We start from the raw sequence: 23735 nt of genomic DNA, 5'->3' as shown, positions 1-23735 counted from the left end.
GCAGCCTCAGCATCACCTAGGAGTTTGTGAGAAGCGCAGGATCTCAGGCCCCGCCCCAGACCTGCCACACAGCACATCAACAGGATGCCCAGCCAACTCCTGTATGGGGCTATCCTTGCCCCCTAGCCTCCTCACATCCTCAGGGGCACCTTGTCATCGTTGCTTCTCACAGCAAAGGTACTTAGATTTCCATGGGCCTCAGAATCCCCTGGGGTGCTTATTAAATAGATTACCTTCAAGAGGCCTGAGGTGGGCTTAGGAATCTGTATTTCGAGCAAGAGTCCTGGTCATGGTGCTGCCGGAAGCCTTTCCATCATATCAAGAACCACATGGTCAGAGCTTCTTATGCTGACTTTAAACACTTTCAGTAAAATACAAATAACTTCACCGTGAACAGGAACTTTCACAATGCATCCCCACAGAAGCCTTTTCCAAAGCAGGGGGTGGTGATGGGTGGTGGTGGTGGGTGGTAGTGGGTTGTAGTGCAAATCCACCCCCTGAGGAACAGAGTGTTGCTTGGTGCTTTGACAGCTCACCGACATCTCACATTAAACATGCGCTAAATCTTACAATGAAGGTCTTCATTTTTTTTTTTTTTACTCCAAATCTGCCCTCATTTCCAAGTTTGGACCATTTCAATGAAGTGCCATGGCCAGCTACCCAGGTATTCAAGCCAGAAACCTAGGTGTCAGCCTCTCTTTCTGTGCATCCCTGCATGCAGTCCATCAGTGAGGCTTGCCAATTCTTACTCCATTTCCACAGCTTTGTGCAGGCCACTACTGTCAACTGTACAAGAGTCTCTCATTTGGCCTCCTTGCCTCTACTCTTCATTTTTTCAATCTGCTGTTCATACAGGAGTAACAGTGATCTTCAAACACAACCAGATCCTATTACTCCCTTGTTTCAAACCCTTCAATGCATGTAGAATATAACCCAAACCTTCTGACCACGGACTTCAAGCCCCTGCATAACTTGGCTTCCATCTGTCTCTCCAAGCTCATTTCCTATCTCTCCCTTCAAATTCATCATGCTACACATGTACACACATAGGTTTTCTTTCTTTTCCTTGAACATACCCTACTTCTTCCTACCACAGGACCTTGGCTCATATTGTTCTTTTGGCTTGGAATGCTCTCCACACCCCGCCCTGGCCTTTCTGCATGGCTAGGTTCTTCTCATCTTTCAGGCCTGTTCACAGGTCAAGTCCTCAGAGATGGTCTTCCTGACCCCTCTAGTTAGAGGATGCCTTCTCATTACTCCCTCTTTTTCTTAAGCGTTTCTTCACCATAAGCACAACTTTGTCCACGTCTTCGTTTGGGTTTTCTCAGTCAGCCTCACTAAAATGCACGATGCATGAGAGCAGACAGGGTTTGTCTTATTGACCATTGTGTACTCTGCACAATATACATAAAACAAGTCTGTTGATTGAATGAACAGGACATGCAAATGAGAACCAATCCCTACCCTAGAAGAAATTCCAGTTTCATAGGTAGATGCATCTAATTTGAATCTATGGCGTGTGATCTATACTGTAGGAGAGGTAAACCATGGGCCATTGAAGGGAAGCAAATAGAAAAGCTGGGGAAGATTTCGGTGAGAAGATAACAGTTAAGCTAGAATTCAGAGTAGGATTTTAGATGGGATGGGTAGAGATGAGGCCAAAGGGCATTCCAGGCTGAGGTGAAGGAAGTGTAGAGGTAAGTAAACTCATGGCATGCTGAAAGAACAGAGAGTTTTGTATGAATGGGGTGGGAAGAGTACCAATCTCCTGTAGGTGGACATTTCAGTAATTTCCAAGTTCTCACTATTATAAACAATGCTTTGGTGACTATCTTCATATATATGTCTCTTGTAATCTTGTGTTAAATTTTGTTTATACAAGCTCTTAAAAGTGAAATTGTTGGGACAAAAGGTATGTACAAAGGGAGGAGAAGGGAATTAAAGGAGAGTATAAGAGATCAAGTGAGGGTAAGAGGCAGGGTAAGAGAGAAGTGAACTGGTAAGAGGGAGCCTAAGGGGTAGAAGAGAGTGAAAGTGGGGTAATAGGGTATGAAGGAGGAGTGTGTAAGAAAGAGAGAGTGAGCAAGAGTAGGGAGTTGGAGAGTAGGAAATGGTGATGATATGGGGGTAGACCTGAAGAGAAAGGGCAGAGTAATAAGAGATGGAGGGTAAAGGAGGTATAGGGATGCAGTGAGGGTGGGAGAAGATGAAGGGTTAGGAAGAGAAGGGGGATAAGAGGGTGGGGACACCAGAGGGTGTAAGAGGGGGTTTGTGAAGAGGAGGGGCAAGAAGTCACAAAGTTGAGGTTAAGAGTGAGCAGGGGAATTAAAGTGGGTGAGGAAGATGGGGATATAAAAAAGTAGGGATGAGAAGATGGATAAGAGAGCAGAAGGAAGGTAGAAGAAATAAAAGCAAGGCAAGAAAGAAAAGAAGATGCCTAAAGCTAAGGATCCCAGTGCCTCAGAGAATCCCCTCCATCTTTTGGAACCCAGAGTGCCAAGGTGAGGCTTTGTCCACAGGCCTTGCCCCAATATCAGCAGCCTGGACCCAGGATCCTCCTCAGTCCTCACTCCAAGTGTGTGGAATCGCTCCCTCTTCCACCAGTTGGGTTCAGAGTTCCCTGTAGGATTCTCCCTGGGCTCTTCCAGTTCAATATTCCTGCTCCTATGAGAGAAGGCCCAGCTGGAGTTAGAGCCCTCCTCCCAGGCAACTGTGATTGGCCTAATAACAGGGGATGATGGCTGGGCACCCACCTGTATGCTGGGAAAGAGAGAGAGAGAGAGTGGGAGGAAGGGGTTGGCAGTGGCGGGTCGGGGGTTACAGTAGGAGTGAGGCCTTTTTCCTTAATTACAAGACCCTCCCTCAAGCCCCATACCCCCTAGTCTGGGTCACCATGACAATAAGTGGGTGACATATTGCCTGAGGAGGACACCAGGCCTGTGGGTGGTTAGGCAGGAACAGGCAATGAGCTAATGAGGGACATAGAGGAAGAGCAAAAAGGGGCTGAGAGGTAATCCAATTTCTTGGCCTCATAGAGGGCCAGCTGAGGCTACTGCTGGCTCGCCTGCTTCGGAGTTGGCCTAGGGTCCTTCTCAAGTGAAAAGTCTGTCTCTTGGGGCTACCATCTGGGCAGCAAACCTACCTTAGTTTCTGCATCCCTTTTCCCTTATAGAGCCTAAGTAGCTTGCCCCGACTGATCAGTATGAGGACTGAGCCAGAGGGTACCGGCCTATTTGGACAGTCACAGGGGGTGGCCTGAATACTCAACGGTAAGGACAGGGAAGAGCTAGGAGAGCCAGGGTTAAGGAAGCTGTGGGGCCTGCCGGAGGTGGGACATGCAGGGAAAAGGAAGAAATGTTTCGAAACAGGACAATGGTCCATTGGGAGACACTTGGAGATCTCTTGCTCTAGTCTCTCAACTCTGGCTGCATATTAGAACGACTCAGAGAGTCTTTAAAAAATGCACTCTAGACCAGCAAAGTCAGATTCTTTGTGGGTGGGACCCACACTTACATAATTTTTCAAAACACCCTCGGTAATTATAATACGCAGAGAACTATCAGATTAGCCCCTCTAGTTGCATTTGATAGATGAGGAAACTGAGGCCCAGAAAAGGGGAAATGACTTGTCTGTAGTCACATAAAATAATGACAGAGGGATAAACTTGAAACCTGGTTTCTTGGCTCTCAGTCCATGGTTCTTCTTACCAGACAATCTTACTGATGACTGAATTCCACACTCAGGGACAAAGGCATGCATCGGGGAGGACAGCTGAGAGCCAGGCTGGCTCTGGCTTTCAGGCTCTTCAAACTCTAGCCTTGGCAGAAAAGCCTTCTGCATCATGTGCTGTCCTCTAAGCTTAACCATCCTGGACCTTCCAGGTAGTGGCAGAGGATGGGTGGGGTTGGAAGACTTGACCCAGCAGTGCCCTCCTTTTCCTACAGAACCCCCTTTCCCACCTCAGTCAGGCCACCACTGGGCTCAATCAAGTTCTGGCTGCTGCAGCCAAGTTGCTATGGGAACTGGGAGGGGAAGGAAGCAGGGAGTAACTAGAGGGAACACCAATTAACCCAAAAAGGAAGCTCAGAAGACTATCCCACCCCTCCTCCCAACTGGGCCGCTAAGCCACTCTTGAAATGGGAGCGGGAAAAGATGAGAAACCCTCCTGCGCTCTGTAGCTGCCAGTTTAGAGAGGGCCAGGAGAACTGAGAAAGGCTTACCTTCCTCCTTCCTGGTTTGCAGCCCTGGCCAGGGCATCCTCACTCCTATACTTCTTTGGAAAGAAGTGACTGACTTCTCCTGGCCCCCACAATGCTGTGTGAATCCACGCAGGTGAGTATATACACACACAGTGCCCAAAGCCAAGATTCAGGGCCAGAGGGTTTAGAAAGAGGAGGCCATCCCGGACGTCTTGGTTTAAGAGCTGGAAAACCATCCAGAGAGGAGAGCTTCTGTTTTTGCCAGCCAGAAAGTCAGCAGTTTCCTTCTTGGATTCCAACTTGCTAATGTCCCTAGGGCCTGTTCCCCGCCCCCCCCAAATCCTCCCTGCAGACCTTATCTTTATGGCTGCTTGTTTTCTTAATGGACTCCTGGGACCCTTGGCCAGGAGCTACAGCTGCAGAGCCTGTGGAGGCAGAGCAACAATCTGGGCTGGACTGGGGGAATGAAACCCACTGTCCACAGCACACAAGTAACCACCCACCCCCATAATTTACCTAGGAGGAGACTGAGGCCCAGAAAAAGGGATTGGTTTAGCCGAGTTGGAGGCATGCAAGAAATCAGCTACAAAGCCAGGATTAAAATGCATCCTCTGACAACTAACCCCATGCCTCTTTGCACCATATCCATCGGTACACCTAGAATTTAGTGAGGTACCTCCTAGGGCAGGGTCTGAAAGAACCACATGGTCCTATTCCTGATTCTGGGCTTTCAAAGAAGTTGGATCAGGACAGAGTAAGTTCAAAGTCAGTCTCCAAATCAGGGAAAAGAGATCATGGACAATACTCTAAAGATAACTGTAGTTCATTGGGATTGGCAGAGTCAGACTGGGATTAGAGGCATTACAGGGCAAATCCAGGTGGATGATACAGCCTTGCTTAAGTGGCTATAAAAATAACCAACAGCTTTCCTACTTCAGAGAATGAGCAGTCATGGGTTCAAATGCTTTGGCCTGGCCTGGAGGAGATGGCTGGAGAGGTGTGTAAGAATTTAAAGCCAGTGCAGTTCCAGAGGGACCTTGCACCTCCAAACTTCCCAGGCCATCCGCTCAAAGGCCAATGGCTGGGTGGGCCTGGCTTGTTCAGGGGTTAGTCTGCTCAGTGGAAAAGTGGTGTTCCTAATGCAGGGGTAGCTCTTAAGGAGCCTGGCTGATTCATATCAATCAGATGAGCAGTGGAGGCAGGTTCATGATCACTCCGGAATGGAAGGGACTGTGAGAGTCATCACTCCACTTCCCTGTCTGCTCTTGGAATTTCCACTCTAACATCACTACCAAATGCTATTGTCAGAGGGCATTTACTCTCTCCCAGAGCAGCCCGTATCTTTAGACAACTCTAGCAGTTAAAGAAGTTCTCCCTTCTTTCCAGCTGAGATAATGCCTTTCTGTGGCTTTACTCATGGCTCTTACTAGATCTACAGTCAGCTTCCTGTCCCCCTGGATAGCCCTGCAGTTATTTGTAAACTTCCCTGAGTCAGATCTTCCCATTCATTTGTTCATGCAGGGATCACTTTCTGAATATCTGAATATCTGAATAACTTCTGAATATCTGGCACTGCAATGAGGGGATGCATATGATAAAGATGAGTAAGATAAGATTGCTATCTTCAAGAAGAAGGAGAGACAACCATGTGAATCAATCATTATAAGCCACTGTGCTAAATAGTATGTACTTGATACAGTGCGAGCATAGAGGGAGGAGTGATCAACTGTATTTTGAACACTGAGGGTAGGAAAACATCTCCATGAGGAGGAGGCTTGAGTTGGGACTTGGGAAAAAATTGGAAGAAGTTTTCTAGGCAGAATAGGGCAGGAATAAGTGTAATTCGAGCAAAGGAATCAGCAGGTATAAAGGCCTGGTTGTGTGAAATAGTGCTGGGTTCAGACACTATAGGTAGTTTAGCTTAGTTAGAGGCTACAAAGCCGGGGTGTAATGGGAGATGCAGTTGCAGAGGAAGGCCTTGCCCATATTATGATATACTCTGGATGCTGAGGAGGAGGTGGGCTTCATCTTATAGATAATTGAAAGCTTTTTATGGGTTTTATTTTATTTTATTTTTAAAAAGATTTTATTTATTTATCTGACAGAGATCACAAGTAGGCAGAGAGGCAGGCAGAGAGAGAGAGAGAAGCAGGCTCCCTGCCTAGTAGAAAGCCCGACATGGGGCTCGATCCCAGGACCCTGAGATCATGGCCTGAGCTGAAGGCAGAGGCTTAGCCCACTGAGCCACCCAGGCACCCCAAGCCTTTTATGGGTTTTAAATAACATCTTTTTAAAAGATCACATGTCCCTTTTGTGGCTAACTTTTCAGGCGATGCCTGAAAGTGTGGATGGTGGAGTATAGGTATCAAGACCACAGGTAGGGTGACAGGAAACTACTTCAATAATCTGAGTGAGAGATGTTGGGGACCTCAACTAAGGCAGTAGCATACAATTACGAAATGGAGAGAATTGGCTTTGAAAAAAAAAAGAAATGGAGAGAAGGCGCGGATGTGAGAAGAAACATCAAGGAGGTAGGATCAACAGGATAACTTATGGAGGCAGAATGAGGGAGAGGGAGGGGTCCAGGATGACTACCAGGTTTCTGGCTTGGGTGGCAGGATGAATAGTAGTTTCATTCATTACAGAAGGAAATCAGGAGGTAGAGTAGATTTGGGAGTGAAAAAGATGAATTGTTTTTTACCATATTGACTTTGAAGTATATGTGGCTCAGCTAGATAGAAATGTCAAGAAGACAGTTGGACATAATGGTCTGAGCTCAGAAGGAAGGTCTGGGCCAGGGACAAATTACCAAGGGATAAGGGGTTAATCATTAGAAACACAGTAGAAGTATACTTTCCCCTACCCTTTGAAGCTGGGCATGACCCTATGACTTACTTGGGCCAATGAAATGTGAATTGAAGTGATGTGGATCACTTTTCAGGAGGAGCTTTAAGAGTTGGCATATGATGTGGCATATTCTCTTCCCTCTGCTTCTGACCGTGGAAGCAGTGTTGAAACAGACCCTCCACTAGGTCTGTGGGGTCTCGGTCTAGGGTCTAGGTCTCCACCTAGTCACCACTGGGTCTCATGGTGACTATCATGAACAGATGCTCCCTGCTGACCTGTTTTGGACATGTTTTGTGAGCAAGAAATAACAGTTTGTTGTGATAAGCTTCAGATAATTAGGAATTGTGTGTTGCTGCAGCATATCCTAGCTCACCCTGACTGATAAAGCAAGAGTGGAAGCCAAGAAGTGGATGACCTTGCCTAGGGAGAGTGAGCACAAAAAGAAAAGGACCAACAGTGGATCCCTGGAAAACACTAACATTTAAGGGAAAGGTGGAGGAAAGGAATCTGATGAAGATGATGAGGGAGTGGCTTAAAAGATTAGAGGAGAACAGAAAAGAGTAGCATTCTATAAATTAGGGGAGGAGAGAGTTTCCAAGAAGAGGGAGTGATCAGCAAATGCGTACTTAGAAACATGGTGGCAGTCTCATCACAGTGAAAATAGTTTCAGTGGGGCATTGGCAGCAGAAACCAGAAACAAATTGGTAGCCAATTTAAAAGCAAATGTAAAGGGGGGCGCCTGGGTGGCTCAGTGGGTTAAAGCCTCTGCCTTCGGCTCGGGTCATGATCCCAGGGTCCTGGGATTGAGCCCCGCATCGGGCTCTTGGCTCAGCGGGGAGCCTGCTTCCCTTCCTCTCTCTGCCTGCCTCTCTGCCTACTTGTGATCTCTGTCTGTCAAATAAATAAATAAAAATCTTTAGAAAAAAAAATAAAAGCAAATGTAAAGGAAGGAAAATGGAGATAGCAATGTGTAGACTACTCTTCTAAGGAGCTAAACATTCATTTTTTTTTCAATTATTTCATAAGATGTGGTTTCCAGTTCTCTCTTCTATCCTGGTTGTTCATATTCAGATGAGTTCCTATTTTTCTGTGTCCCTTGCAACAGAACCCAATTCCTAAACATAGTTTATCAACATAGTCAAGTAGAAGTATCAGCCCTCCTGACCTGGAAGCTCTGTCTCTGTTAATGCAGCCTGAGACCACCTTTGCTCTCCTGGGGACTGCCTGGTATTTGGTAATTCAGTGGAAAGAGATGGAAAGAGAAAAGACCCACCTGGAGAGTGGGATCAAAGTCCCTGCAAGGAGCCCAAGCCTTCTAGTAAGACATCTGTATAAATTAAATTCTGGAAACTGTAGGCTCCCTGAGGACAGGAATTGTATCTTACTTATCTGTACATTGCCCTTAGTGTTTCACAAGGAGCTAGGTATACAGAAAAGGTGCTTGCTAAGTACTTGAAATCTGAGCACTTGAAAATGAAGCCTCCAACAACTAGTTCAGATTGAAGTAAGGTGGAGACCTACAATAAAAAGGTAGAGGTAATGGGTTATGTGATGTTCTGTGTTTGCATGAATTTTACAGCTCTGATGGGGAAATTGGACATGTATTAGCAAAAAGTCATACAGAACTAAGCAAAATGAGGCAAATATTAACTCCAGGAAAACAAGTTGACTAAGGAAGGAAATGTAATCCAGTATTCTACATGACTCAGCTGTGAACAATATTTATAGTCCTAAGAATGTAAAAATGTAATCCTGATAAAATCAGAAATTGTGATATGCCAATATTGGATATATGAAGGGAGGGGAATTATGTGTGCACATACTGTGCTGCTGGTAGTATGAGAGCTAAATTCTCCTCTAATAAAAAAAAAAGTCAATAGATATTTAAAACAAAAAACTCAAGATACTGTAGTATTGGCATGCCATTTTGAAATGCGGGGGTAAAGAGATTTGGAAATATTTAACTCTGAAGAGTGAGGCTCAGGGTTTGAGCAGAAGGCTTCTGTTTTAAATATAAGCACTGAGATCTATATTTATCGTTTGAAAGACATTAAATTATATATATATATATATGTGTGTGTGTGTGTGTGTGTGTGTGTGTGTGTGTTGTGTGTGTATATGTGTGTACATATATATGTGTATATATAAAATTCACACACGTACACACGCACTGATATTTAAAACAGACAAGTCAAGAAACAGTAGTATTGGCATACCATTAGAAATGTGGAGATAAATATCAGAAGAAAAAGGAAGGAGAATTTCAAGTGTTTGACTCTGAATAGTGAGTATACATATGTATACTCAATACTTTGATAAAGTGAAAATGAAACAAAAATGCTTCCTTGCATCCATGAACCTTCAAAACAATAAAACAAAAATGTCTGAGACTTAATCTGACCAACCTCACCAGACTCAGCCCTAAAGCCCCAGGCCCCGCACAGCCAGTCCTGGATCTACTCCATCCCCACTGCCTGGGCCATGGGCTTGGGCCAGGTCAGCTTAACAAGCCAACAGAACTTGAGTGGTCCTGTAGCCAAAAAGAGGAAATGATGTGAGAGGACAGGAGCTTTGGGGGCTTCTGTGCCCAACGGCTGTGCAGGCCACCACAGGAATTTTGCCAGCGAGACAGTGACAGCCGTAGCTTCTCTGAGCTGCACACAGACATGTGCAGCATAAAGTCCCACTGCCCCCTCCCAGACACAGCTGTCTGCCACACATTGCTAGCCCTGGGCCCAGGCCCAGAAAGCAATCTCTAGCCTTCCACAGGGATCATTGTGAAACCAGCTCCCTGACCCTGCCTTACCTCTTTCTCCAAATGCAGTACCCTGATAGACAGATGAGAGGCTGGGGAGAACAGAGACCTGATAAAAGAATCTGTCAGCCATGCTTGGTTTCTAGGGATGAGGTGAATCAAGGCTTTGGAGTCCTTCCATCTCTGCCTCTTTCTTCCCCTACCTAAGCATGTCTTTGTGCCCTCACTCACTAGAGTCACACCAGTTGCCTTCTGGCTCCCGATCTCCCACTCCCACACCAGACACTTCACCGCCTGCTCCCAAATTACCTTTCCCTTCTCCTAAGCAGTCCATCCCAGTGTTGTCAATCTCAACTGGGTATTCAACAGTCATTTGGATGAAACACATTTAATTTAAGTGAGAATAATACTGGCTGCCATTTATTAAGTGCTTGCTATATGCCAGGCTCTGTTCTAAGCAACTGACATTTATTAACTCGTTGAATGCTTGTAACCACTTCCCGAGGTGGAGACATATTTATGGATGATGACAGGAAGGACCAGAGAGTTTACGTAACTTGCCCAAGGCCACACAGCCAGTAACAATAATGGTGGTTGCCATTTCGTGAGCATTTTCCATCCCACAGGTACTGCAGTCTTAAGAGATTAGCATGTTGTATGTCCTTTAAGGATCAAAATGACCCTACTTCTTAATTTCGAATGTGAAGAAAGTGAGGTTCCAAAAGAGTGAAAGAACATGTTCAAGGTCTCAACAACTAGTTTGTGGAGAAGACAGATTTCAGAGCCAGATTTACCTGGATTTCAGTGCCCAAGCTCTTACATGCCCTGTTGCCCCTTGGCGGTCTCTCCATTTCACTATTACCATGGAAGGAATTAGCTTGTCACTCAAACAAATCTTTTTGATGGACTTGCAGGTCAAGTTGGGGAGAAATTTCTAGGACTAGATGGGAGAGTGATTTTCTACCATCAGTGTATTCAGCCCATTTCTTATATGAGTAAGATTTTCATTCTAAGGGGATGTGGGGGGAAGAACATTTGGGTTCTAGGGGCTATACATGACCATTTCCACTCTCCATTCAAAGCAATCCCTTCCCACATACCTCTAAACACACACACACACACACACACACACACAGAAACACACGCCCTGGGAGATGAAGACGTCGAAAAGAGGCAATTACTGCTTTGCTTCATCCAAACCCACCAGCTTCCTACCCAGAGCTGAAGGTTCGCTATTACTGCTTTAATCTTTGGCAACTGGTGAAGGGAGGGCATCTATCTTCCCATAGAAGGGCTTTCTTTCCTTTGGACACCAGCTCTTCTGTTCCTGGTCCTATCATTTAAGGACTTCTGGAAATGCCTTGCCCTGGAAGACTCCAGGGCAAGAGGCCATTTCTTCAGAAAGGCCTCAGGGCACTCTACCTAATGGCTCCCACCCAGCATGCCCCAGAAATGTCTGTATTGCCAAGCCTTTGCTGGAGTCATATGGAGAGTCAGCTAAAGCTGTGCTCTTATTCTGGAGCTAGCTTTGTTAACTTGGACAAGTCACCTATAAGGAGTGGGGGACTCAGCCACTAAATTGCGGCTAATGAGCAACTGTGGCTAGTATTAGCGGCTTATGAGCAGAGGACTCTCCCTCTTTGGGCCTCAGTGTGGATCCAAGAAGGTGGTCTCTAGGGAGGCAGCCTATGTGATGGGGTCAAACATCTTTAAACTCCGTCTTGTGGTCGAATCCCAGGTCTGCTCTTACCAGTTATGGGGCCTCAAGCAAGTGACTTAAATTCCCTGATCTTCATTTTCCTCACCTGCAAAATGGAAGAGAATAAACGCACCTATCCTTACCTTTCTATAAATTACGTATGTAAAGCAACCAGCACAAAGCTTTACCTATAGTTTAATTGCTCTCGCACAGACTGGGCAGTACCACGGCCTTCTGGCAATCAAATCCCTGGATTTGACCTGGATTCAAATCCCAGCTGCAACTCTTACTAGCTGAATGACCTTGGGTTAGTTATTTAACCTCTCTGAACCTGTCTTCTCCTATGTAAAATGGGAATATGTATTTTTGCACTTCACAAGGCAGACATATGAATTAAGGGTCTGGGATAGTTCTTTTCTTTCCCATTCCTTCCTTTCAGTTCTAAGATTGAAATAACAAATGAGAAAAATAACGGCCACAAATGGCATCAGAAAAAGGATAAAATCATTAATACCTATAAAAGAGTACATAAAAATCAGTAAAAAAAAAAAAAAAACCCACAAGACACCAACAGACAATTCACAAAACAGGCAATACAAATGGCCTATAAACAAGAAAAACAAATTTTTGACCTAAGGAATGCAAATTAAAAGCCAAATGCTATGCCATTTTTCAATCCCAAATTAATAAAGCTTTAAAAATAAGATACTCGATGGTGGAAAAGGGTGGTAAATTAGCCTCATGCTTTCTGTGAAGGTATACACTAGAATAATCCTTGTGGAAAGAAATTTGTAAGGAAGAAATTTGTATGTCAAGAGCCTTGAAAAGGTTAATACTCTTTGATTCTGTTAGAGGAGTCCCAAATGTTCATCCTGCGGAATTAATGTTTATGCTCCCATTTGTATGCAAAACAAAGGAAAGAAAAAGTCATTGTGTGTTCAAATGTTTATGTAAGCTCAGAGAGAGGGGCAGAAGGATACACACCAAATTGTTAACATCAGCGACCTCAGGGCAGTGGCACTGAGAGGATTATTAATGTTTTCTTTGTAAACCTCTGTATTGTTAGATTTGGTACCATGAGCATGCATTATTTTGTGATTCGAGAAACTCAGCGAAGTAGAGAAATAAGAAAAATATGATTGAAATAGCATTTATTAAAAAAAGGAATCATAGATCTGATAGAGATGTATGAACAAAGATATTCATCACAGCATTAATTCTAATGGTAGAAGTTGGAAGTAAATATCTCGCAGTAGGGAACGACTTAAATGAATTGCACTGAATTCATGTGATAGGATATTGTACACTCTTCAAGACTGATGTTTTTGAATATTTAATTACATGGAAAGATGCTCAGTATAACTTTAACAATAACTGAAAAAGAGCAGGGTAAAAAAAAAACTATGATTTCAACTATGTAAAAATAGATAGTCATCTCTCTTAGGGTGACTCTTGTCAAAACCTGTAAAATAGTAAGTGTTGGGAAGGATGCAGAGAAATTAAGAACACTTGTGTGTGGCTGATAAGAAAGTAGAATGGTATAGCCGCTGTGGAAAACAGCTCAGTGCTTCCTCCAAAAGTTACATGTGGAATTACCACGTGATCCAGCAAGCCCACATCTAGGTAGGTACCTCAAACAATTGAAAGCAAGGATCTGAACCAACACTTGTATCTCAAAGCCCATAACAACATCATTCATGATAGACGAAGGGTAAAAGGAAAGGAAAGCATATGTCCACACAAAAGCTCATCCATGAATGTCCGTAGCAGCTTTATTCGTAATTGCCCAAAGGCAGAAATCACCCAGGTGTCCATAGAGATGAATGAAGAAACAAAATCCAGACAATAAAATATTATTCAACCATTAAAAAGGAAGGAAGTGCTGATACAGGTCACAACATGGATGAACCCTGAAAACGTGATGTTAAATGAAATAAGCCAGACACAAAAGGACAAATAATGCGTGATTCCACATAGATGAGGTTCCTAGATGAGTCAAATTCATAGAGAGAGAAGGAAGGATAGAGGTTACCAGGGCTCGGGGAGGGATGAATGAACGCAGTTATTGTTTAATGGGTACAGAAATGGATTCATTCTAGAAATGGACGGTGGTGGTGATCATACAACATTGCCCCTGAACTGTACACTGAAAAGTTATTAAAATGGCAAATTTCATTATGTATATTTTACTATAATGAAAAAACTACAAAGAAATATCTTTGTAGTTTTTTCATTATAGTAAAATATATATAAATATAGTAATATATATATATCTATCTTTGTAGTTATATATATATATATATATATATATATATATATATATATATATATATGCCTGGGTGGCTCAGTTGGTTAGCATTTAACTCTTGATTTTGGCTCAGGTTGTGGTCTCGGGGTCCTGGGATGGAGCCCCCACATCCGGCTCCGTGCCCGGCAGGGAGCCTGCTTGGGATTCTCTCTCTCCCTCTCTCTCCTTCTACCTTTTCCCCATGCTCACTCTCTCTGTTTCTCTCTTTCTGAAATAAATAAAATCTTTAAAAGAATGTATGTCTCTACACATGCCACAAAAACACATATTAGAAGGAAATACACTATAACATTAAGAGTGTCTCTGGGACCTTTTCCCTGTTATACTTCTATTTTCCAGAATTTCTCAACGACTTTTTTTTTTTTTTTTTTTTTTTTTTTTTTTTGTAATTGGAAAACAAGGGTGTTCTCCAATTCTGGAGGGCTGACTCGTTTGGAAGTTCTAGTTGAGTCGAACACTAAGCAGACACATTTGTCTTCCACAGATCTGCTAGGTCACCAGGCTATCTGAATAACCAAATAAACTTCTAGGAAATAATGGGAAGGCCCACCACCATGCCATGTCCCTCGGCAAGCAGGCAGGCAGAACTTGGTGAGCTGGCACTTCCTTCTACTCCCAAGAGAAGCCTAGCCATCCCAGGCCAGGGCTCATTGAAACACTGGCATGGGCAGTGGGTGTCCAAAGCTCAGGACAGGTGTCAGCATGCTCTGGGGTGACAAGGTTTCACTGTTTCCATGACCAGTTCTCCCAGCAGGTGTTGGGTGGGGCTCGGGCCTGCAGTAGGCCTACCTAGGAGGACCTCCTCCCCTCTTGTACTGGTTGGTCCTTCCAGCAGATGAGGCCTCCAATAGTACAGTTCCTTCTCTCCAGGCAGGGGGAGCCTGGCTCCTCCCATCTCTTGTGTAGAGCCTGCAGAAAGAGGAGGGACCAAACACCTCCCTTCCTGGTGCCTATCCTCTGTCACTCTCCCAGGACGATACCAGTGACTGTCGCTGGGTCTCAAGGATAAGAGACTGAGGTGCTGAACAAAGAGGATGCTGGTGGGTCCCCACTTTTCACCTCAACCACTCCAGGGGGGCCCATGCTGCCAGGAGGCCTTGTTAGACCTCCTCTGTGGTTAGGGTGGCCTTGCAGTCTAGTTTTTCAGTAGCCAGCTGGGCACTGCTTCTGACAGCTGGAGGAGATCATTAACATTTTCTTTGTACATGTGTGCTCCAGTGAAAGGACAGACCTGATTTTGTATTGCAGTCCTCCCACCTTTTGGCTATGTGGCATGGGTGGGTCATTTGCCCTCACTGAGCCTCAGCCGTCTCCTTTGCAAAGTGGGTATAATGATAGTTGCTACCTGCTGGGATGATTGGATTGAGGTGAGTCTATGGACACAAAGAAAGCCCCTGTCATCTTGTAGGCCTTCAAAAGCTTGCAGTTTTCTTTCCCCCTTTCCCTTTCCCCCCCCTTTCTTCTTTGGCGCCCATCTGCCTAGCCTTCTAGTGCAGAGACCTGTGACCCAAGTTCCAGTTCCCTTCTCCAGGATCCATTTGAGCAAGAGCTTTGGTCCTGGCAGCCCTTTTCACTCTGTAGCAACTCCTTCCCTCCCTGGGGCCAGCTGCAGCTCGCCTGTGCCCTTGCACTCCCCTCTAAGCACCTCCCTGGCTCAAGGTGTCAAAAATTCAAGCTTTTCTGAACCTCCTCCATGCTTAAGGAGAGAAGTCTGATCCGGCATTCCTGGCCACCCACATACACTCTAGTCTAAGTGTCTGTAACCGCAGGAACACAACATACCCATTCCCCTGAGACCTCCCAGGTCAGCATTGGACAATGGTGCTTCTGGCAGCCTGAATTAGTCTAGACCCCTCAGCAGATGCCCCTCTGCTTTCCAGACAAACACCTACAGCTGGAGTCCGCATGTGGCCGAGACTCCAGCTAAGGTGGGGGTGGGGGACAGGTCTGATATCAGGTCTGCACAGCCACAAAGCAAGTAAACAGCCTCAGAGGGCGGGAACACAAAAGAACCACCCAGAGGGAGAAGATTTTCTAGGGCAAACTCCCACCCTTGAGCCTGAGATGTCCTCCTACATACATCCCCACCTACACACGAAAGGGCGGGGGTGCCCCTTCCATGAGGTACCAGAGCGTAGGGAGGAGACTACATGCCCCCATAGGACTTAGAAGCACCCTCTTGGGCTCTTGAGGTGTTCAGAGATCTCTGACCCTCCTTTATTGTAAGCCCCGCCCACTGTCTTCCTTTTCCTCACCCCCATCTTCACTGCCTCCACTGTGTTTAGCAGACTCTTCCAGCCAGACCATGAGACTAGGTGGGAGGCTGCTGGGCTCCCTTCCTCCACCTAACTCCCCCCACCCCCACCTTCAGGAGATACCAGTGTATCCTTCCTGGAGGTTCCCGTTGCTATGGTGACTATAGTAGTCAGGCACCAGCCTGTGGAAAGGATGGGAAGTAGCCATGAAGAAGACTGTGTGTCCATGTGAGTGTCTGTGTCTAAGTGTGTGTACCGGCACACATACACATGTCTACCCTGAGCAGGGAGGGGAAACAGTAGAAAGCAGAAAAGGGGGTGGAGGGAGGGAGGGGAAAGAAGAGGGGACCAGAAGACAGAAGGGGAGGCAGGAGAAGGCATGGGGATAAGGGAGGTGAAGTGTGGATGGGTTGTGAGAGATGCAAAGAGTGAGGGGACATGGAGGTTATCAAGGGCGAGAGGAACAGTGCAGGGTTGGGGGGCTTGGGGAGAGGCCAGAAGAAAGACATGGGGTGAAGGTTGGGAGGGGTGTGTGGTAGAGGTTGGTGATGAGGGCAGTGGGGTGGGATGGGAGATGGGACGAGGGGCTGGAGGTAACTGTTGGGAGAAGTGGGAGTTGGAGGAGTGTAGAGGTGAGGATCAGCAAGTGAGGTGTGGGGTGTGGTTTGGGAAGGGTCTGGGGGATCTTCTAAGAAGAGATAGGAAATGTTGTGGGGTCACTGGTATGTGGATGGGAGGTGTTGGGCATGGGCTAAAATTTGGCAAGACTATGGGGGGTAGGGGTGGGTCAGGATGGGGGTGAGGTGGTCTGGAGACGTATGGGCAGCATGAGGTCACTTTCCCCTCCCACATTTAATCCACTGTGTCCTTGGCTGAGCTACACACATTGCCTCTTCTCTGCACCAGTCTCGTCCCAGAAGCCCAATGCTCACATTCCTGGGCAATGAAATTCTGTGGATTTAAAGGCTCCTCCCCAGGGGAGGCTTTGCCATGGTTCCCAGGTGGCCACGTCTTGACTGCCTCCCACTTCCTCCCCACCCCCACCCCTGCCCCAGCCCCAGCATGGCCCAGGGCACCCTCTTTGCCCCTGAGAACCCTGGGTCAGGAATCCAACTGTGGGGCTCAACTCCCGGCCTGTGAGCTTGGGTGGCAATAGGGATCACTGCCAACTTAGAGCATCCGCCCTTTGCCCAGTGACCTGAGCTGCCGGCTCTCAGCATCAGTGTTAGCCCAGGAGTCCTGCTTGGCAGGAAGGCTGTGGCAGGTGGGAGGAGAAAGGAAGGCAGCGAGGCAGAAACAGCTGCCAGCCGGAGTGGAGGAAGAGCAAGGCCCCAACGGGTACGGGCAGAAGGCAAGGCACTGGCTCTGCTGGCAGTCCCCCCTCCTCTGTGTGGAGGTGTCAGCCCCCTCACCGCCCCCTCCCATCCAGTGCCGCTGTTCAGGGAGCAGGCTCTGCTCATGGGCCTAAACCCTGTGCTGAAGCAGTCCTCAGAGGTGACCAGCTCCTCCCATAACCCGGAGTGAGAGTCGTCTCCACAGCATTTCCTCTAAGGGTCTGCCTGAGTCAGACCAAGACATTTGCGGAGAGCAGGTGCTCACTTCCTCCCCGGGCAGTCTGTTCCCTCTTTGGAAGAGAAAAAGCTGCTAACTGAGCCACTTCGATGTGCCAGGCCTAGGTCCTGTGTAGACTTGTCAGTAATAATGACCTCACAGGGCTCGTATGATGAATTAGCTCCAGTTTACAGATGAGCAAAGTGAGGCTCAGAGAGTCAAAGGACCTAGCTCAAGGTCACACGGCAAGGGACAGATAAAAGAGCTGGGTCTGACCCCAGGACTTTAGAACTACGAAGTCCCTATGGGGCTCAGCAGGACCTGCTTCTTCTGCACCATGACAACTCTCCTGCGGTTTGAAGTCAGAGACCACACCTTCCTGAGTCGTCTTTTCTCCTGGTGAAACAGCTCCTTCCACTCTGTCCAGGAGAACCTGGGTTCCAGCCTCCTCCCCACCTGTTCAGTATGAGATCCAGAATGAAATGGACATGTGGGTTTGGGTCTGTCTAGAACAGAGTAGAATGATCACATCCTTTCTCGGTATCAACCTTTACTTCTGTGGCCCGATGGCAGGTAAGAGAGCGAACTATCCTTCTCTTGGTCTTTTATCCCTTCTCGGATCAGAACCATGAGAGAAGGCAGTGTTTTGTTTTCGTTTCCACCACTCCCCTAGTCACACTGTCCTAAATTTGGAGCCAGAGAGGGGCAGAGGTGGGGGAAGAGGGGATGGGAACCAGGCAGGGGTGCAGCAGGGCTGAGAGGATGGAGAGCTGTGTGTGTGGGCGGGGGTGGGGAGTGGGGGGGTGAGGTGGTTCTCCGGCAGGGCTGGAAGGGAGGGCCAAGGGGAGGGGGAGGTGAGGGCTTGGGGGTTGTATGCACAGGGAGATAAGGGCTGGGGGTGGCCTGGGGTTGCAGGAGGCCAGGGTGGGGATGGGCATTGGCCAGCCTAACTTAACATCCCCTGCTGTGCGAGAGGAAGTAAGTCTCACATTAAGGAAATGTTGCAGCTGGTACTAAATTGGGAGGTGTCACAGGCAGCAGTGAGGACAGGTATATGATTTGTGGGGCCCCGCATGGCCGAAACAGGGACAGACGCTGCTGAGGGAGATAACAGGGTTTCTGGAGCTGCCCAGGAAAGATCTGACTGAGACACTTAGGAGGGTCACCTGGGCCTGGAGGTGGGGGTCACCTGGGCCTGGAGCAGAGGCTCCAAGCTTGGTTTCCAGAAATAGAGGAAGACTCCTCATCCTGGCCTGGGCTATGGGCTCTCCACCAGGTGGTGGGGGGAAGCTTTGTGGATGAGGTGTCATCTCCAAGGGATCCCCTCTAGGGTAGAGGCTAAACAGGAAAGGGCTTGGAGCCTGGGGGCAGGTATGGGAATGGGCAAAGAGTACTGGGATAGAGGTGGGGTGAAGGGAGAAGGGCTGCAGCTAGGAGCAGAGCAGGGCTTCCTTTCCCCTCTGTGCCCATAATACAGCTGGAATCCAGAGTCCTGTGGGTCTAGGCCTCGGCAGAGGGAGTGGGTGCCAGAGAGGACTGGGAGACACCAGGAGAAAGCAGGCACTGCCCTTCTCCCAGCACAGCTGGCAGCAAAAGAGCAGGCAGAGTTCACTTGAGAGGGAGAGCAAAAGAGTGACAGTGACAGCAACCGTGGCAAGGAGACAAAGCAGAGCAGGGACGGCCCTAGCCATGGGGAACTTGATGGGAGGCTATGGCAAAAGTAGGCCTCTGCTCCTCTGCAGAACACACTGGTTGGAAGCCTGGCACTCCCGCTCTTTGGCTCAGCGGCCTCAGGGCAAACTGCTTGATCCCCCTGCACCTCAGTTTCCTCATCTGTAAAATGGGGATAATGGCACTGGTATTGCCACCCTCCCTGGGCAGTTGTGATCTCGTCAGATCTCTGACAGAGGTTACAACCCTAAGCATAATGTCAACGTCAGGTGTCATATTATTACTGCAAAATGCTATCTATCAGCTATCTCTTCCCACTGAAATCTCACAAAGGACTCGGGATGTGGGCAGAGCCAGGATCATGGGTCCCATGTTACAAATGAGGAAATGGAAGCTTAGGGAAGTGAAGTGATGTGCCCAAGGTCACACCACTAACAAGTGGTAGAGGTGATAAGGCCTCCTGAATCCAAGACATCAGTTTGTCTTTCTCCTCCATCAAAGCGCTTGGTAAAAATAATTAATACAGGGGATGATTATTGAGTGTGGTATTAGACGGAGCCTGCAGCCGACTACAACGGGGGTGGGGGGAACCCATGGGAAAGTTTTGTGGTCTCTCAATCATGCTGGTGGCCGAAGGGAAGGAAAATGATCAGGGCCCGGGGACTGGAGGGAGGGCCACAGAGAGCGAGATCCTTTATACATATGCTGTGGACCACATCCCTCTGTTCTCACTGAGTGTGTATCTGTGACTGACATCAAGGGTGTGTGTGTCTGTCTCTATGACAAAATGTGTCCTTCTTCATGTGACAGTTCTTCCGCCTCGCCTGCCTGTGTGACTCTGGCATCAGAGAGAGATAATGTGTGTGTGTGACAGGGTGTCTGCCTCTCTGGCACTGTTTGTGGGTGTGACGACCTCTCTCTATCCCCACATGACTTTGCCTGGGGTGGCGGTGGTGGTGTATAGCAGTGTGTGTTTGTCTATCTGTCTGTACACCTTTAAGAAGTGGAATATCTCATTTGGTAGTGTGAGTGAGGCAGTGAGTCAGCTGAGGCTGAGGGAGGCGGGAGGGAGACTGCTAGGTTACGAGAACAGGAAAAAGGAGAATGAGAAAGTGAAGTCAGGAGCAAGTAGCTACCCCTTTCCTCCCCAACCCCCTGCCCAAATCCTTAAGGAGCTCACCAGGAGCATGGCACCCTGAAGAAGTCCACAGCGGGCACATTAGTTGGAAAGGGGCACTTTCTGCCCCTCCCCAAGGCCTCAGAAGGAGACAAGCTAGGCTAGGAGTCATTGTCTTCCTCTCCAGCTCTCAGCCCTTAGCTCCAGGATGAGTGAAGCTACCACCCCACCTGGTCTCCTCAGCACTTGACCCTTTGACCTTGCGTTTCTCTTTTCTCCCAAAGGCAGGCCACCCGGGCCAAGCTGAGCAAGCAGAGCAGTAGCAACACATCCCAAATGTTTACAGTCGCCATGCACCTATTGTTCAGAATGACCCTGCCGAGGGTCAAGAAGTTCCTCCATACCCAGCTCTGCCCTAGGCAGGCCCATCCTGCAGTGGCCTCCCCACTCCTCTGAATGCCTGTACCCAGCAGCCAGACAGCCAGCTTTCCCTCCACTGGTGCCCCAGTGTGCTGGGAAGGCACTGGGAGTTTTGTAATGCAGCAACCCCCAGTGGCCCTCCCACGAGCCACTGCGCCCTGTTCCCCAGCTCTTATTGGGGAAGAGGAGCTGGCAGGTTCCCTCCTTGGGAGAAGACAGGCACCCCTGGTCTCCACCTCAGGTCATATAAGGTCAACAGAGCCAAGTGCCCCACCAACAGGAATGCCTCTCCTCTCACCCACTGGCAGGGGCCAGTGATGAAGGTGAGGGTTAGTCTGCCAAATATTTTTCCTTCCCCACTTCGGCCTTCCCCCTGCACCAGTCACTAGACCCAGGACATTCAATGCTGGCTCCTCGGAAAGGAAGGGGCCCAGCTGGCTGCGGAGGGAAGCTGGGGGTTGCCAGATCCCTCTTTCCACCCCTTTGTCCGTGACCCCTCCCTCCTAGTGCAGGGGCGGGGCACCAGGAAGCCCCAGTCCAAAGGGGCCCAAAACCTGGGGTTGATAGAAGTTGGCCAGGTGGTTTGACCTGAATCTCTGAGGCACCCCTCTCTGGGAAGGGTCCCAAGGTAGCACTCTGCCCTACTGTGAACGGTGGGGGTGATGGGAGGAGGTGAGGTGTATAGAGGGTGGGGGGAAACCTCCTTTTGTCTCTGGATCCCACTGCCACCGCTCCCACCGCCACCGCTCCCACCGCCGAGGGAGGTGCTTTGCCCGCGGACGCCAGTCCCTACCTTACAGCCTTTCGTGCAGGACCGGATTGAGTACTCTTCTGCCTGTAAGTATTTATGCAGCACGAGGTCGAACTCGTCATATTTTTCCTGAGCATGTCGGTCGAGCCGCTGGTACGCCTCGATACAGTTGTTACACACCTCCCAGGCCCCGGAGCCCGGGCTGGCCACCACGGCCAGCAGGTCCCCCAGCAAGGTGTCCAGGCTGCAGTCCAGGCTGTCGGGGCGGTCCATGCCCAGCAGCAAGTCCCAGACCGTGTAGGTGTCGCAAAAGGAGAGAGTGAAGTTCCTAAAGTGGCCTTTGAGCAAGTTTTTTTTGGCGGAGGGGAACTCGGCCGGGGAACGGGAAGGGGAGTCAGGGGGCCGCAGTGGGGGGGCCGGGGTAGTCGGTTCAAAAAGTCTCTGCAAAGATTGCAATTTGGTGCAAGCTGCGTCCAGCCCTGTGGGCTCTGGGACGCCACCGCAGTCCGGCCTGGGACCGGCAGCGGGGGTGGCTTTGGTCAGGTTGCTGTATTGGGGGCCGCAGGTGCCCGGGGACGCGCTGGGCTCGCCGGGCGGCGGTGGCGGCGGAAGGGGCAGCACCGCGCGAGGAGGCATCGGCTGCCGCTCCCGGCCGGTCCCCCAGGGCGGCCGCATGGCGCTGCTCAGCTCCCTGGCCCGGGGCCGGGCCCCCGCGCACAGCCACAGATGGTCAGCGAGCAGCACGGTGAAGAAGAGCAGGGACGCCAGGGACAGTCGCCATCGCTGCGCCCGCTCAGAGTCAGCGCAAGGTTTGTCGCTCGGCCTGGGAGCCCAGCAGCAGCAGCAGCAGCAGATAGTCAGCGCGGCGGCGTCTTTCCCGGGCCACATCCAAGCGCCCCTGAACATATTTCGGGGGGGGTGTCCGGGCTGGAGAGGTCAGGCAGGCGCGAGGCCGGACGGCCGTCACCAGCGGGCGAGCGGGCTGCGCGCCGCTCCGCGCTCCTCAGCGCCGTCCAGGCTCTACCTCGGTGGCTGCATGGTGAGGCAGGCCGGCCGGCCGGCCCCGGGGCACCGCTCAGGCCAGAGTCGCGGGGTGCTCTCCTGCCGTCCCCGCGCTCCTCCCGCGCTCCTCCCGCGCTCCCTCTCTCGCAGCCAGGGCGCCGCCGCCCGGCCCGCTAGGCACTGCCCGGCGTCCCGGCGGGGGGCGGTGCGGGGCACTGGGGCGGTGGCGGCTGCGGCGGCAGCGCCGCACTCCTCATAGTGTCGGGCCCCTCAGCTGCCCTCCGCTCCGCGCCACTCCACTCCGCGCCGGTGGCCGCCCGGCTCGCACTCTGTTCTGGCCGTCTCGGCTCGGCGCAGCTCTGCGCCCCTCAGCGCCGCCGTGCGGGCCCGGCCACCGCGCTCCGCTCGCTCGCACCGCGCCGCGCCGCTCCCGCCCGCCAGTCAGCCCGCCCGCCTGCTGCCTGCTCCGCGCCGCTCCCTGCTTCGCTCGCGCCCTCCTAGGCCCGCCGGCCGGCCCACTGCCCGGCCCTTCGGGCTTCGCTCGTGCTCTGGCCTTTCGCCCGGGCCGGTCCCGGGCCGGCTCCGCTCCGGCTCCGAGCCTGCTGCTCCCGGAGTTCCGGCTCGGGCGGGCCACCTGGCTCCCGGCAGCGCCACAGGCGCCGGACGGCGACACGGGGCTTCACTTAGTGCGCCTCTCGCTTCCGTCTCCCGTTAGCACCGCTGTGGCGGCCGCCGAGCCGCACGGCCCCGTGGCTCCCGCTGGCCATGCCCCCTCAGTCTGTCGCCATCTTCCGCTGTGCGGAGAACACCTTGAGAGCCCGTGTGCGAGTGTGTTTGGGGGGGAGCGGGGCGGAGAAAGAGGCACTGAGAGGAGGAGGGAGCGGGACTGGGGCCCCGACTGCGCCTGCGCCTCAGGACTCGCTGCCCCCCCACTCCCCCCCCCCCCCCGCCACCAGCCCCCGCCGGCCGCAGCCTGTGCTGTTTGGGGATGTTTCCAGTCCACCCCCAACTCCATTCACTTCAGCGCCTCCGTTCATCCGCCCGCTCCCCGCGTGCACACGCCACACGCTGAGTCCCAGGCCCCGGAGCTCTCCCTCCCCCGCCCACCTGGGCGCCCGCCTCCCTCCCCAGGGCGGCCTCTCGCTCCCCCTTGAGGGCTA

At 50.1% G+C, this 23735-nt stretch overlaps 1 protein-coding gene across 1 annotated transcript in view; it reads right to left on the bottom strand.

Annotated features, from left to right (window-relative positions):
* Positions 1-23430, bottom strand: part of NALF2 (NALCN channel auxiliary factor 2) — a 29525-nt gene extending 6095 nt beyond the window's left edge. The window contains exon 1 of the mRNA XM_059157784.1: positions 21616-23430. Within this exon, the coding sequence (XP_059013767.1) occupies positions 21616-22479 (864 nt within the window). The 5' untranslated portion in view covers positions 22480-23430. The remainder of the gene's footprint in view (positions 1-21615) is intronic.
* Between the last annotated feature and the right edge of the window lie 305 nt (positions 23431-23735).

This window comes from Mustela lutreola, chromosome X (assembly GCF_030435805.1).
Source record: "Mustela lutreola isolate mMusLut2 chromosome X, mMusLut2.pri, whole genome shotgun sequence".
NCBI classification, from domain to species: Eukaryota; Metazoa; Chordata; class Mammalia; order Carnivora; family Mustelidae; genus Mustela; species Mustela lutreola.
Note: the sequence above shows the minus strand (reverse complement) of the source record. Positions and strands in the feature narration are given on the sequence as shown.